General features: G+C 41.0%; 2 protein-coding genes across 3 annotated transcripts; both read right to left on the bottom strand.

Moving 5' to 3' along the window:
- Nucleotides 1-587: 587 nt before the first annotated feature.
- hcn3 (hyperpolarization activated cyclic nucleotide-gated potassium channel 3) lies at nt 588-9,185 on the bottom strand (the record flags this gene model as incomplete). Its single annotated transcript, XM_080515626.1, has 7 exons — nt 9,040-9,185; nt 4,377-4,806; nt 4,129-4,290; nt 3,008-3,226; nt 2,286-2,432; nt 1,457-1,697; nt 588-799 (listed from the first exon to the last, which is right to left on the bottom strand). Exons 1-7 carry the CDS (start codon nt 9,162-9,164, stop codon nt 588-590), a joined length of 1,536 nt encoding a protein of 511 aa, XP_080371752.1. The 5' UTR covers nt 9,165-9,185.
- Nucleotides 9,186-11,404: 2,219 nt separating this feature from the next.
- On the bottom strand, nt 11,405-14,709 carry LOC308144401 (uncharacterized protein). Of its 2 annotated transcripts, none has more exons than XM_080515511.1 (5): nt 14,611-14,709; nt 14,175-14,476; nt 12,875-12,929; nt 12,668-12,779; nt 11,405-12,591 (listed from the first exon to the last, which is right to left on the bottom strand). In XM_080515511.1, exons 2-5 carry the CDS (start codon nt 14,469-14,471, stop codon nt 12,558-12,560), a joined length of 498 nt encoding a protein of 165 aa, XP_080371637.1. In that variant the 5' UTR covers nt 14,472-14,476; nt 14,611-14,709; the 3' UTR covers nt 11,405-12,557. The 2 variants fall into 2 exon arrangements, with proteins under 2 accessions (XP_080371637.1, XP_080371638.1); XM_080515512.1 differs by having other exon boundaries at nt 14,175-14,473; nt 14,611-14,687.
- Nucleotides 14,710-15,520: the final 811 nt, after the last annotated feature.

The raw sequence follows: 15,520 nt of genomic DNA, 5'->3' as shown, positions 1-15,520 counted from the left end.
ATGTATACAGCCTGTGTACAGTTGGACATATTACATCACTGCAGCTTATCATCTGTGAACATGGGCATTAAAACCCTCACTTCAGGCAGCCTACACATCCCAGGGATCATTTAAATTAGAAATCTGTGTGATGTATAACACCAGCTGGTGTTCCTGTTTGCTTTCAATATCCTGCAGGAAGGAGGAGATTCACGGTCAAATCTGTATAAGCATGCTGAGATAGAAAGCCTGGCCTTAAATGTACTTAGACTGGAACAGACAGTGTGGCAAGTGGGAAAAACAGAACAAAAACAAATACACTACAGTTGGGAACAAAGGAAGAAAGTGCCGTTTCTTATGTGAATTCAGTGGACAGAGCATGGATAATATATAAAAATCTGAAATAGTCATGAGAAAATAGCTTTTATAGATTCAAGTACCAATAAGAAACAAAGTGACAGTAAAGTATTTTCAAGTACAAGTATAATCTGTTTATAATTTATGATGAAGGTCTTCATTTTAAGTCCATTTAACATCTCTTTGTTGTATAAAGTCCATTTAAGAAGTGATATCTATGTTGCTCATATCTGGCTGGAGTTTTGTTTTTTTTAGTTCTCAGTCTCATTCTCTGGAGGCTGATAACTGGGTCTTCGTGCGACCCGGTCCAGCCGATCCACGGCCACGCTCTCAAACGCCCTCCTCATCAGAGGGTGCTCCTCCAGGACCTCATTGAAGCTGTCCACACTCAGCGAGTAGAGACGACAGTAGGTGTCGGCCCTCACCGAGGCTGTCCGTCGGCCCTGAGTCAGCAGGCAGATCTCTGAAACACATAGGAAGGAGGACATGCTGCTGTTAGACCAATGCACTGGTGCCACACTGGTCCTCTTGTGTCTGAGTAATGAGAGTGACACAGCAGCTGGCTGGCCTGGGTAGAAATTGACTAAAACAAAACCTCTATCCTAGATGTGTCCAGATAAAACATATATTGTTGCTTCATCCAATTTAGTGTGAAGCCAAGTTTCAAACTTGATTAAAAACAATCAACCACCACAGCTTGGTAATATAGTTAAGTATTAGTTTTATATAACTATCAAATAATCTCTATGAATAATAATTAGTTAAAGAAAATGAAAAGGTAATTTTTTATTGAAAATAAATCATTCCAATAATGCTACGACTAAATTCATAATAAATGAAATAATAAAGCCACAATATTGACCAAGTGTGAAAAACTAAACCTTCAGTCAAATGAAGGGAAAAACCAGAATCAGTTTTAAAAACATAAAAGTAACAATATGAAGTTTGTTAGATCCATTTCACTTCAGCTTCTTACGGCAGATAAAGCTGATGTGGCTCACTAGTTGCACTGTTATGTCTATAGTCATGTGCAGTTCACTTTTTTTATCAAACGCTGCCTATAAATTTCCTTCATTCTTTTATGTGAAAGGAAACTGTGTGAAGGTCAGTGTCGATTTACCCCCAAAATAGGCTCCGTCACTGAGACTGATCTCCTTACTGCCACGTGGGATGACGGTGACGGTGCCGTGTTGGATGAAGTACATCTTCCGGCCCAGCGTTCCCTCTCGAATCACCAGGTCTCCGGGCTGGAAGACCTCGAAACGCAGTTTGGTGAGGATCACCGTCACAAAATGAGGGTCTGTGTTGGCAAACAGCGGCATGTTGGCCACCAGCCCGCGACAGTTATAGCTGACAATCTCCTGCATGGGGGGAGGGAAGAAACAGATCTTCAAATTATTACTCTATATTTTGAATCTTCACCAGCATCATTATAGCACTTCTATACTACTTTATCCACCTCAGGGTTGATACAGACACATCACAGTAGAGGGAAAATGACCGTCACACACCCACATCCACACCTACAGGCTTTTTTTTAATAGTCACCACTTCACCTTAAATGCATGTTTTTGGACTATAAAAGGAAACCAGACTATCTGGAACATGTAAATACACAGGTAGAGCATGAAAACTTCACAAGCAGGCTTGAACTGCAGACTGTGAGGAGACATGCTAACCACTACACCACTGTGCAGCCTGACAATTAAAGACTTTGGTGTTTTTTTTAACTTCTTTTTTGTACACTATCTATCGATTAGATTGATTCCTTTTTGGTTTGAAGACACGTTTAATTTCTGACAATTCTAAACTTTTCAGATTAACTTCCAATAAAAATGTGTTTGAATTCTAGGCTTATAATTCCTTCAGGATGCTGATCAATGAGACTGATGTGTTTGGCTGTGTTGTGAGTGAGAGAGGCTCATGAGGAGAGTTTATGAACGACACACCTCCTTGAGCGGATCACTGAGCTCTCCAAAAATGCTGTCCTCATCGAACATCTTGCCCTGGAACCGCTGCTCGTAATAATCGTGGATCCTCTGCCTGACGTCGGCCGGCAGTTTATGAAATGACATGTACTGCTCCACTTGCTTATACTGAAAAAAAACAAAAACAAAAAGTGTAGAAAACACATGGTGATTGAGGATACAGTTGAAATTCTGCAGGATGGCTGTCAGCTGTCACAATTAGTCACATTTTCCACCATGTGTTTAGTGAATTATGCCGAGCACAGTAATTACACATTCGCTCTACCAGCTTTGCAGGATTTTTTTTTCTTTTTTCTATTGTTTTAAGTGGATTACAAACTCATTTGTAATGGGCATTAGCCAGCAGTGATTGAAAACAAAGGTGCTGCCATTTGTCTATTATCTGCTCCTGCTTTATCTTGTGAAAATCCTCTGGAGAGGTTCGCAATGAGGCCGCAAAATCCATTAGATAATACACATATTCTCTAGACATTTGGCACAATTTCCACGAATGAGGCAAGTAAGCAAGCCTATGATATAAAAAAACAAAACAAAACATGACTGTGATATTAAATCTCAAAGCTGGAATCACATTAACATCCACGTGAGTCCCCCGGGACATATTGTCCGCAGTGCAAGCGAGGCTGTGGGTCAAAAGGGATGATGTTTGTTAAAGTTTTAAAGCTCCGAGCACAGATGATCACCTTCTCTTGATACTGCCGATGTGATGCATCCAAGGACTGCACAAGGTTGGTGGCGTGACCGAGGAACATGGCGTAGCAGGTGGCCCCGACCACCATGCTGGTCATGGTGAGCCACACATCAGTCATGCCCTCTGGGGGGTGGGCACCGTACCCGATGCACAACATGTGACTCATGGCCATGAAGAGGGCGTACGAGTACTGTATGTGCCACGTATCGTTCTGAGAGGGACAGAGTGAAGAGGAGACGAGACGGCGAAGTGGTGAAAATATATATATATATATGGAATAATGTCGTGGTGAAAATATATATATATATATGGAATAATGTCACACGTCACATGATCCTGATTTTAACACTGGAAATAGAGGGGAAAATATATAATAAATAAGTCTATGCTTTCTCATTGAGATGCTATTGTCACATGTAGTGTTTAGAGAGAACTGTGTAGCATAATCTCACACTTAACAGCTTGAGTTTATGTTGTGGATTATTTCAAAGCCTTTCAATTTCACACACTCTTATACATAATGAGTCTGTGAGGTTGTGGCCCATAAAGCCACTGTAAAAAGGATTGCATTTTGTGCTAAATATAAATACAAAATAGTGAAGTTTTTATTTCTTCTTGGTGTGAATTCAGAGTTGTTTTAGAGAAACAAACTGAGCTGTGTTTACACTATACACCACAAATAAGAACAAAATCTAAGTACATAAAGCATAAATACTTATTGAGAAAAGTATTCCGTTATATGTTACCTTGTGTCAATAGTTACATACTTGATGTGATGTGTATAACTGTGTAGTATTAGCAGGTATTGCCAATGGTTTTTCTATTTTCTCTTCTGCTGAATTAGTTTCACTCAGTTTTAACACACATTGACTTTGTGACAAATAAAGCTGCTTAACCTGTAGTTTTAATTAAAAAAAAAAAAATCTCACAACAGTAAAAACTCAATGGTTGAAGCAAGACCCCCCTCTCATATTGTTTTTAAACTTGTCTTTCAGTGCTGGAGCACAGTGATAGTTGTTCTGATTTAAGTGACGTCTCAGACCTGATTTCAGCGAGAGTAAAAGTACCCCATAAATATTATGTCTTGTTATATTTAAAGGATGCTGCACTCACCACCATGTTGTTTTTGGACACCCAACAGTCTGAAGGAAACTCCTGCAGCATCGGCACCATGAAGGTCAAGCAGCCGTCCCAGTGGCACAGCAGCAGCATCATGCCGATCAGGTTGACTATTCGCACCACGGCGCTGGCCAGGTCGTAGGTCATGTGGAAAATCTGAGGGTCAGACAAAGATGAGAAACGATCATGTTTATTTTTCCTGATGTGCACATCTGTGCACGTCCTCCCTCCTCTTGCGTTACCTCTTCCCACTGGTGAATGTATCGGATGAGACGGGACAGCCTCAGGAGACGCAGCAGGCTGAGGATCTTGGTGAAGCGGACGATGCGGAGAGCTCGGGCGGTGCGGTACACGTCGGATGACTCGTGCCGCGACTCCAGGTCCACGATGAGGAAGATGTAGTCGACGGGGATGGAGGAAACGAAGTCCACCATGAACCAGGTGCGCAGGTAGTGCGTTCGGATCTCTTTGGGATTCAGGATGATGTGGCTGTCCTCTCCCAAGATGCCTGTACGGAAGTTAAAGACCAGGTCCATGAGGAAGAGCGTGTCGGACAGGACGTTGAAGGTGATCCAGGGCATCGTGTTCTGGTCTTCGAAGAAAGTGATGCCCCACGGCAGGATGACCAGGTTACTCATCATCAGCAGGAGCATCACGATGTCCCAGTAGAACCTAGACGGAGCAGAAAGAGAGGATATACAGTGAGAAGTTGTGCTTAAAACAAAGTGATGCGTTATTTCTGGTACTTCCAAAACAGGTCTATCTAATTTTGCTTTGGACTGTGTTTACCTGACAGCTACAAAATGACAGAAAGCCCAAACTTCCATAATATCTGGAACACTGAGAACATGTGTGAATTTATGAATCAATCTTTATTGCAGACTCTTAGGTCCATATACAAACATAAAAAACAGTGAACACTATAATAAAAAAAAGCATGTAAGAGTAGCCAATGGCGACTCACATAATCCCAACACAAGAGGATTTCATGAACCTTTCCTCCAGTAAATTGAAATTGTCATCTCGATACAGCTCTTAACTATTTCAGGTAGAATTGTCTGAAAGGTTATTGTTACTGGATTACACAGTAAACACAATGAACCAGAACAGTTTTATCTCTTGCTATTACACAAGTGTCCCTCTGTTTAAGTTTGGTGTGCGTGTGCTTTTGCCACCCCTGGTCACGTGGTCCAGCTGTGTTTTCTCTAAATGCTTTCACTGCTGATGTAACACAGATGTTCATCAGGATTTAAAGTCTTACACCTGCAGCAGACACGAATTCAGACCTGATCTCATAACAACTTCATTTAATGAAGCAAGACGTGCTGTTAAACACAGATGTTGTGATTTCATTCAACTGCAGCCTAATGTATATAAACAACATTATATTTAGTGAATAGAGAGAAATCACTCTCTCGTCAGGAAGTGGCCAACTTTATCTGATAGGTACATCCATTCGTATAAATAATATCCATTCATATAGATAATGACAGATTTGACCATGCTTGTTTTTGTCAGTGGACATTATTCGGATCAGGGTACATATATATTTACACCAACCAACTAACAAACTAAGTTTTTTATTTATAGCCAGATGCCCTCCCTGCTGCAACCCTGAATTAAACCAGAGTTCCTCCTCAAGGTCAAGACTTAATTTGACGCACCACCTATATAACTATATAGGTTATTTTATCAAAATACAATAATGTTGAGTAAACAAATTGAATAAACAGATTAAAGGGGATAATAATGTTCATCAGGATTAAAAGTTTCACAACTGCATCATATTCAACTGATCTCACAACATCGTAAATTCTTAAAGGGAGATGTGGTTTATAATTCAAAGACCACATTGATTGACTGGTTCATGCGTATAACATTCAGTGAATAAAGAGGCATTACTCACACATTTATGAGCAAGTAACTCATCATGATGCCTTTTAGAAAGCAGAATAGAAAACTGACTACAGTCAAAACTGTTTTCAACCGGTTTGCTAATATTCACATCCAGTTATGTGTGAACATAATGATGAACAAACTACCCAACATACTAACAACTAACTAACTGAGCTTGACATTCAATATAAATTTAAAGCATAGCTCTACTATTCTAAATAATATACAAATGTATGAATGTAGAAATACTTGAATTAAAAAAAAACCTCTTAGTAGTCATATTAAAAGAACAGCATCATAAGTCAATAAAAGAGATTTTTAAGAAGGGATTTCACAGATTATTTCTTTAGGGGGGCCTCTCTCTCTCTCACCAGCTGTTCCTGCAACCTGCAGTTTGGCAGATTAAACCAACAAGACATGATGTTTTTAACTAACTGGACAGGGTTGTTGTTTTTTTTTTCAAGCATGTGTCACCCTGCATGAACTGGATTCACCCCCGGGTGAGAGCCGGAAGAAGGTTGATGTAAATGATCACAGTCTCACAGCCTTTGCAGTTGTCATGCATCGTACCGGATCCAGTCAGGAGATGCGGACCTGGATTCGGTGTCAACAGCAGGTCTGAATGTGGTCTGCAAGCTCACAGAATTTGAAACAGCCACCGAGGGCAAGTGAAGTCATCCAATCAGGGGGTCAAGCAGAGGGAGTGACCCACTTCAGAGTGATCCTTACTCTCATCACAGCTTCTGTCACAGGAGGAACCCCTCTCATTAAAAATGCACGGCGCTCGCCTGGTCAGGCTCGATATAGTATCAAAGGGGAGTGGAGAAAAGAAAGGCGCCGCGGCGTCTGGAAATGTCCGGCCTGTTGGGCGTGTGGTTGGCAGTCGTGTTGGAGCACGGACGTCCGGGCTGCACGCTAACTCATCTTCGTGTCATACGCCATCTCATCTCCCACACGGGTCTCCAGTGTCTCGTTGTGCAGCACGTCTCCACGGTTTGAATTTCCTTACAGACTGTTTCCATCAAAGTGTCAATCACTTCGGGCCTTTCAGTCACTCGTTCGCCAAACAAGAGGCCGAGGAACAGAACACGAACCAGACTGTTTTTTGATTACCGTCACCCTCCGGCGGCTGCAACGTGAAGCCTGCGAGAAAGCGACCTGCTTCTCTGGCTAATCGAGGCACAGACACAGAACTGATTGATGGGCCCTTTATTGTCATTCAGGTTTATCCCGCCATCCATCTCTGGCGCCCCTGTCCTGCCTGCACACACGCACTGGTTTACATGACTACTAATCATCACTTCTCATGTTGCAGCAGATTAGCGGTTGCCTGCTGCTAATAACTCAAAAGACTCTGGGAAGCATCATGGCCGACCTGTGTGCGTTTAGCACCAGAGTGTGTGTGTGTGAAAGAGCGGCTGAATGAAATCTGCTGCATTAAAACCTTTTAGACTTAACATCAGTGAATGTGTGACCAAAATAGACACGTAGACTTAAAGCGTTTCATTTGTTAGCAATTGATGTGAGCCTACGTTACACTTTTTAGAGCAGTAGAAACTACAAAGCAACCTTTAATTTTGCCAGATTGATCACATAGCTACCATTAGGATGAACCACTTACATGCCTTTATGACAAATAGACACTTACACAACTATTTGAAGGACTACTAAAACTGTCAAACTAAAGTTAGAATTTTTTTTCTATAAAAAAATGTTTTATATATACAAAAACACCCAACCTGCTAAAATCACTCAGTATGTCCTCCCTTCCCAGAGCCATCAGGCTGTACACATGTTAGGAAGCAGAGGCTTTTTAGGGTTAGTCAATTCATCAATAAACCATCAAATACTTGGCTAATTATCTAAGGTTTCAAACGTTTTGTGGGATAGACCCTGCCTAAACCACACTGAGATCCCAAACTCCGCTGCCGATGCATTGATGGATGATGCATTGATAGCAATTTTGAAAACTGTCTGGTCTTCGTATGTAGTCGGTAACTGTTGCACTCACAGCTTTACTGTTAATTGTCATTACATTTGCAACAAGTTCAGTAATCCGATGCTTTGATAAAATAGTTTCAATCTGCACTTGTTTCTTCTCTGGTGCCCCTCCGGTTCACCACTTTAAAACCACTTTCATATTTCATCTTAAAAACCTCAAACTAAGACAGCAAACTTGTCCATCAACGGGACTGTACGCATCTACAACCAGCTTTGACAATACCTCATGTTGGATCCAAAATAAAAACCAGCTGTTCTGACTCGTCTGCCTCTTCTTTTTTTAAAATAGGAAGTTGGACCATAAGGTCTGAGGAGAGCAGGCCCTCGGTAATCCCCCTCTCAGCTGCCTGTGTATTGTTGCATAATAGAGCAAGATAGGAATTATACGATTCTTATAGGCAATAATCCCTGCGCACGGGCTGATCCTCCCTGCGGGCCTGATGGTTGAAAATTGTTTAAATTTGATGCTATTAAAAGGGGCCCTCACAAACAAAAAGCTTTGGTTAGACTTTCAGGAGGAAATTCAGCAGCAGACGCTGAACAGGCACACAATAGAAAGACAAACTATACTGCAAAATGATTGGAAGTTTGTAATTTTGAATACTCTGGGTTGCTGCAATGATTGGGTTCACTTGGTGTAGTTCTGCCCTCACCAGGAAGGAGAAAAGGAGTCACAGCAGGGGAGTGGTATCATTAATCCAGATGATCTTGTCCTATATACTGTAGCACTAATCAGATCCCTTCATCTCCTTATAATGTGCTATGAACCATGACATCAGCAGCTGTCCTGTATTCTGCCCTTGGAGAAAACTTGCTGGGGACACTTAATCAATGGATAAGGGATTAAAAAAATAATAACGACAAAAGCACTTAAAATTGAAATTCATGGATGGAGAGGACAGATAGGGGGATGTTTTATGGGGGCTATAACTATATATACTACTCTTTTCCCCCCCAAAAAAAACTATTGCACAAGCATGATTCAGCCATAGGTCAACTCATCTTTACCTGAAGTCACTGTATGGGTGTATGATCCACACTCCAAAGCTCTTGACCCTCTCCTGTTCAGCAGCGACCCCTTTGTGGCTGCCAAACATGCGCAGGGAGAACTTGTTGACCCCGGGCTGCAGCATGGAGCCGAACTGCTTCTGGAAGTAGGTGGCCGGGTCCGGAGGCAGGTCCTCCGCGTCTCCTTCCACCTCCGTGTTGTTCTCCAGCAGGCCGTCGGGGTCCGCCGTGTAGTCGTCATTGTGCGTCTTCACCAGAGAGAAGAGCGTCCGGGACACGTCGCTCCTCTTGTCCGCCTTTGGTGAGGGGGTGGTCGGCGGGGTCGTCCTCTGAGAGCCGCTCCTCCACCGGGAGAACCGGAGGCTGCTCCAGCTGCGGAACCGGGGCGCCTCCGATTTGTGAGCGGGACTTTCACTGACGCCTCTCTGCTCTTCGACACTCCTGCAGGGGCTGGTCATTTTCACACTTTGCGCTCGAAAAAGACTAAACGCAAACTCAAGTTTTTTTTGTTTTGTTTTGTTTTTAGTTTAAAAAGTTGATGGCAGATGCCATTTTTCTTTAAAGTTATTATTAAAATGTCACAGAAAACAATGACACTGAATAAACAAAGATACACAACCTTACCAAAATGCGCATAACTTTAAATTCCTAACAGTCGGCGCAGTATGCAGCTGCAAAAAAATAAAACAAACAAAAAAAATCTATATACATGTATAGTCACAATGTGTCAGTCTTTATTCTCCACAAGTTTCCAAAAGTTGAATGAAATTGTTTTCTTCTTGGTTTTGTAGTGTCGCAGCCCACATCCGTTAGAAAAAAGTTGCCATATCCAATAAAAAAGCGCGTCTTTTACGCAAATATCATCTGAGGAGATCCAGCCTTCTACTACGTCCGCGTCCTGCGTGAATGAGTGGACGGACACAAATTGACAAAGAGGGCTCAGTAGCCTTCAATAATCGGCTTGTTGGCACTGCTGTTTCCACTCTCCCCTCTCCTCCCTCCTCTCCTCCTCCCTCCTCCCTTCTCTCCTCCCCGGTCTGAGCCGCAGGTCATGTTGCGCGCTCAAGACGGGGATGATCCGAGACGAGTCAGCAGAAACAGCACGAATTGCGTATTTATGCCAAACTACATTTCCTATAGGAAAGATCAACGCTCTCTATTCAAACTGTTATTCTCAACAGTTGTTTGATATATATAAAAAAACAACTTTACGCACGGTTGTGCGTCATCTTTCTCCACCTGCAGATGGTAGACTGTTCAATCGACAGTGTTCATTCAAAAGCTAAGGTAGATTTTGCACCACGCTTTACACATTTACAGACAACGCCGCCATGTTTTAAACATATTAACTGCTTCCTTTATAAAGTATTTGCTTGCAAATCTAACTGCGCAAAACCAAGGTCAAAAGAACCCAAAATATAGACCTCTTCAACTCAAAAATGGCCAAAAGTTGTATATTTCTGATACTATGTGGGGAAAGATGTAAAGTCTAAAACTGGGACACGGTTTTTCCACTGTAAAAATTTTTTTTATTGATTTTGTAACGTCAAAAAGAGACTGCACTGTGACTTGTCCCCCCCTCCTCATATTGAGAATGTCTACAGTTTGTATATTCTCCCTATGCTTGCATATTTCCTTGTGTCTGGCTTTAATTCAGTGTTTGCACGTTTTCCCTGTGCATCTACTCTGGTTCCCTCCCACGGTTCAGATTTGAGGATGAAGACTTTCTCCATGTATCAGATCCAACTTTGAAAAAAAAAAACAAACAAACATAAATTTGCATGTTCAGATAAAAACAAAAATATTAAATTTAGTCCAACTTTTGTTTCCTCCGCTGTGTCTTTTTGCAACTTACATTGTGGTGTAAGTTGTGCCAACAGTTACTTCCATCCAAAGGACATTTGCCAACAAGTTCTAAAACTTTGTGGCATTTCGGTGTTACCTTTTATGTCACTATAAATTAAAATAATGGATATCACACTTTTTAACATTAACAAAGTGTCACGTGACACTTCATGTAAAAACAATGTGCAATTTCTACCTTTAAGAATGTTGAAATGTTATATGTTTGACATTCTTGAGACATTACCTTAATTATTAAAGTACTCATCCTTTAGGTAAAACTCAGTGGAGCGAGTCCAGGTCATTACCAGCAGTGTTATCCAGCTCACTGAACTTTGGCCAATGGCTTCTATCAGCGGTGCCACTCGTAGCCTCTCCTGCAGTTTCCATTTTCAGGACTCATGTCGACAGTTCATAACAAATATTAAATATTGATTTATTATTTCAATCAATAACAGATTTTTACTATTTATGGGACAACAGAGATTGAGGAGTCCTCGTAGTTTCTGCGGTGTGTCCAGGTCACTCCACAGGTTGTGCGGTCACTCAACGTGCATCGGATTTCACTGTTGTCGGACACGAACGCTCTGAAGTGGCGAATATCCTACTCATGTACTGTTACAGGTACATTTGAGACGCTGCAGCCACACTCACTGGGTCATGTCTTCAGCTTGTTCCTCTCTTGGGTTTCAAAGATCAAAATGACAACATGGTTAACTTCATTTTAAAAATGAAAAACACGTCATATTACACTCTTTAAAAAGTCAGTGTTTAACAAAACCTATATAAAAGGAAATGAGGAGGGATGGTTCAATTGCCGAAAAACTTGAGTGAATTTTTTTTTAATTGACTTAAATTAGTGATATAGTACATTTTAACCCTTGTACAGTCTCAAAGTAGATACACATTCATCTATTCACACGCATCCCGATGGCGATGGCTCATGGCTGCCATGTACATCGGTAAGTTGTGGTTCAGTCCCTTAACTCAAGACAGACTTATGGACAGGGTGAGATGGGGGTCAAATCCTTAAAATGAAGACAGCTTTTTGTCTTTTTCCGAAAAATGTCAAGCTCCACCCAGGCGTTTTAAGCAAAATCCTCCGAATAAACCCACAAGACGCCAACATCTGTGAGGAAACTGGCAGATTATCCAGTGGCCTAAACCAGAGAACTGTCCGTTTCACACTCTGGCTTTTGTACATTTTAAACACCACAAATTATTTAGACAAGCAGTTGAGGCGAGAGGCAGGTTTCGTTTCTTTTTGGCAGAACAGGACAGTTTCCAGTCACAACAGGAGATTGTGAGAAGACAAAGCAAAGGTTTCCTCCTGTGTTCTCTTTTAAATGCTCAATAAACCATTTTTTTTTTACCCACAGAAAAAAAACAAAAAAAAAACCTTCCTGAAAAATTGGGTAAATCTGACTGAATTACAAGTCACATGCAGCATCACAGCAGGTTTTTTAATCTAAGAATTTATACAATTACTGAATAAAAGTGAGATTTGGGAAAAAATGTGTTCGATTTCAATCTGGGGTTTTCCTGTGTGACATTTGGATGTTCTCCATTTGCCAATTTTTTTTCTTTGTGTTTCTCTTGTGTACTCCGCTTTTTCAAACAATCCAAAGACAGAAAAGAAAACACGCAGGTACAGCTTCATAATGTGAACCTCCTCTTCAGGGTTTGCTGCTTTTGAAGCCACACAGCTCCCTGAAAGACACAAACCTATCATTAACACAACTACAAACTCAGGAGTTCTCGAGAAGTTTGAGGTTTTGTGACTTACACAGCCTTTGGGTTTTTCTTCACAAAGCTACATATCGGACTGCGGGCCAGCAGCTGCGTTTTCAGATTTTGTATCTCTTTCTTCCAGGTGTCAGGCAAGCTTTTCATGACACCTTGTTGACAACAACAACAACAAAAAAACGTTAGACAGCAGAGGAATTACTCTTGTATTCCACCACATGGTGGCACTGTCTGCTGTGTGCTGTACCTTTAACCTTCGCCTGTTCCTTCTGCATGGAATCCAGCTCTCCTTTTATTGTTTTCTACAACAGCGTGAGAGAAATGTTGGCATAAAAAAGTAAAAGTGACGTGGCATAGAAAGCAGTGGGATGGACCATCAGGCCTCCACGCCTCCATTACATGAGCAATTTGGGAATGGGAAACATGCAAAGCATCAGCCCACAACAATCAGACTGAACCTGTAAGACGAGTGTGAGGACTGAAAGGTTTTACAGTTGAAAAGTAAACAGCCAGGCACCAGAACGCTCAATGTGACAGTTATGAGTGAAACAGTATATTCTAGATAAAGCATTTGAAGGGCGGAAAAAAAAAAGAAAAGTGTTTCCATGCTTTTGCTGTAATTTTAAAGCCAAGTCATTGCTATGCCGAGATGTGATGCGAAAAATAGAAATCAAAGAAAACAAAAGACCAGTTTCACATTAAGAATTTTTTACATGAAATATTCACGCACCAAGTTATTAAATCATCAACTCTTCTTTTCTGTGTTAAACCTGCCTGAAATTTCACAATTCACTCAGTTCATTGCTGAACCAGTTCATTGACTTGATAGTGACTTCTAAGCTACACTACATTGAGATGAAATTGTGTCTTTATTTTTACTAAAAGGCAGAGATTTCAAATCATTAAGATCAAGCTTTGAATCACACAAATACACAGTCGATGGGATATTACAGTGCCGTTTATATAACGTTTTAGCCAAGAACCTATTCTCGTTCTTTTAAATGACAGTGAATAATGACAATTATTTGTGCATGTTTTTTTTGCATTTAAAAGCTTGGAAAGCACAAGATGTGTGATCCATCAAAAATCAAGTAGTGGCAGAAAAAAGTATGGATAAAACCACAAAGTTTATATTTTCTGTGAGGTGACTTCATCAATTCAAGCATCTGTTTGAAAAAAAAAGGTTGCTCAAAGTGAAAATAGGTAAGTTTAATAAGTTTTCTCTAACTTGAAGGTTAAGTGAAACAGGTAAAAGGTTTTTTTTTTTTATAATGACTGAGTAATTTTTGTTTTGCTTTCAGACAATAGTATATTTCTGCTGTTAAGAAATCTGAAATCAGATCCAGCAGGACAGACCAGAAGAACAAAGAAAACCAGCCATTGTGTTTTGAGGATAAAAAAAGAGCTTTGATCTTGTGCAAACAAATTAATATGGAGATTAACGTGTGTACATGACGGGTGAAGCGACAATTAACGTGCGGGTTAGTGCAGTGATGGATATCAAAACTGTAAAGACGACACAATGTTTTTCTTTTCTTTTTTTTTACCAAAATCTCTTGACAGGCCTCGTTTTGCGTCTTCGTTTTCTCCGCAGTCAAAGTGAGTTCAGGCACTTTCTTCTCCAACTCCTGCACTTCACTTATTCCACTGGTCACCTGCATGTCCATGTTGGAGTTATATTGCTGTTCGGCTGCTCGTCGCTCATCCAGCTTCACGGATCTAATTTTCAGCCTTTCGTCTTGATTTTTAAGCTCCACGATCATTTTGTTTTGGCTGAAGGCGACCTTCAGCAGCCACAGGGATATCAGCATGGAGAATATAAACAGCATCGAGGTGAAATGCATGGCTGCTGCGGTGAGAAAGAGAACAAACGCAGGCGAGACTATTGCAAACTCAAAAAACGAGGGTTGGGAACATTACAGCCAAGTTACAATACAAGAAGTTTCATAATCAAGTGTTCCATTCGACCTTTGGTTTCCTCACCTGATATGTGTGTATTTAGCTCTGTAAAATGCACACGGACTCCCTGATTGTGTTTCAAAGATGCAAGCCGTCAGCACGTCCAAGCTCCTCTCATTTTTGTACCATTGCAGTGTGACACTGAAAACAGGTTAAGTCGGTTAAACACATACGTACAAAAGGATTTCGTAACGCGAAGCCTCAGTGAGTTTACTCAAGAGGGTGGAGACACGGCGCTGCACGTCTCTGCATCCGTCTGCTCCGACAGCTGAATCTAATGACCGGTGTCATCATGAAGGCTTTTGATGATGAGCCTCTCAGGACACTCAGGTGTGTGGAAGCAGGAAACCCCGACAGAAGCTCGACAAGCTTCTGCCAGTGACGTGGGAAAATGTTGCTACAATAAGTGGTTCAATTTTCAATCCAAAAATAGTTTGAGAACCAGTTCATATTTATTTTCTGTTTGGGTAGGCCTCGTCGATGATTATAATTGCTAGACTTTCTGGAGTGAAAATATGTGGATGAGCTTGTATTTGTGTGTTGAGGCGATGGTTACAATGCAAATCAGTTCAATCCCACCCAAGAATTATTTTTTTTTGTCTCCTTTCTTCATGACACAAACAAAAATATGTGGCCGTGATGCTTATGGAAATCCACGGTCTTGTTGTTGACATTTTCCGTCCAACAAGTTCAGCATGTGAAATAGGATCACAGTGTGACTTTCTGGGAGAAAAGAAGATAAAGATCTTTCTCCATAATACAATGTCTCCTTCTTCTAGTTTGTTTTTAAATATAGGGGGATGAGACATATCTCTAGTTAGGCTAATTCACCAGCATTAAAATAAAAGTCATAAAGATTACTGTACTTTATACTTAACCTGATGTTTAGTTTAAGGGCCTCATACCAACCACCATTTACCATTTCCCCTATGAT

This window comes from Blennius ocellaris (genome assembly GCF_963422515.1).
Source record: "Blennius ocellaris genome assembly, chromosome: 20".
In the NCBI taxonomy this organism is placed as follows: Eukaryota; Metazoa; Chordata; class Actinopteri; order Blenniiformes; family Blenniidae; genus Blennius; species Blennius ocellaris.
This window is presented reverse-complemented; position numbering and strand designations above follow the sequence as displayed.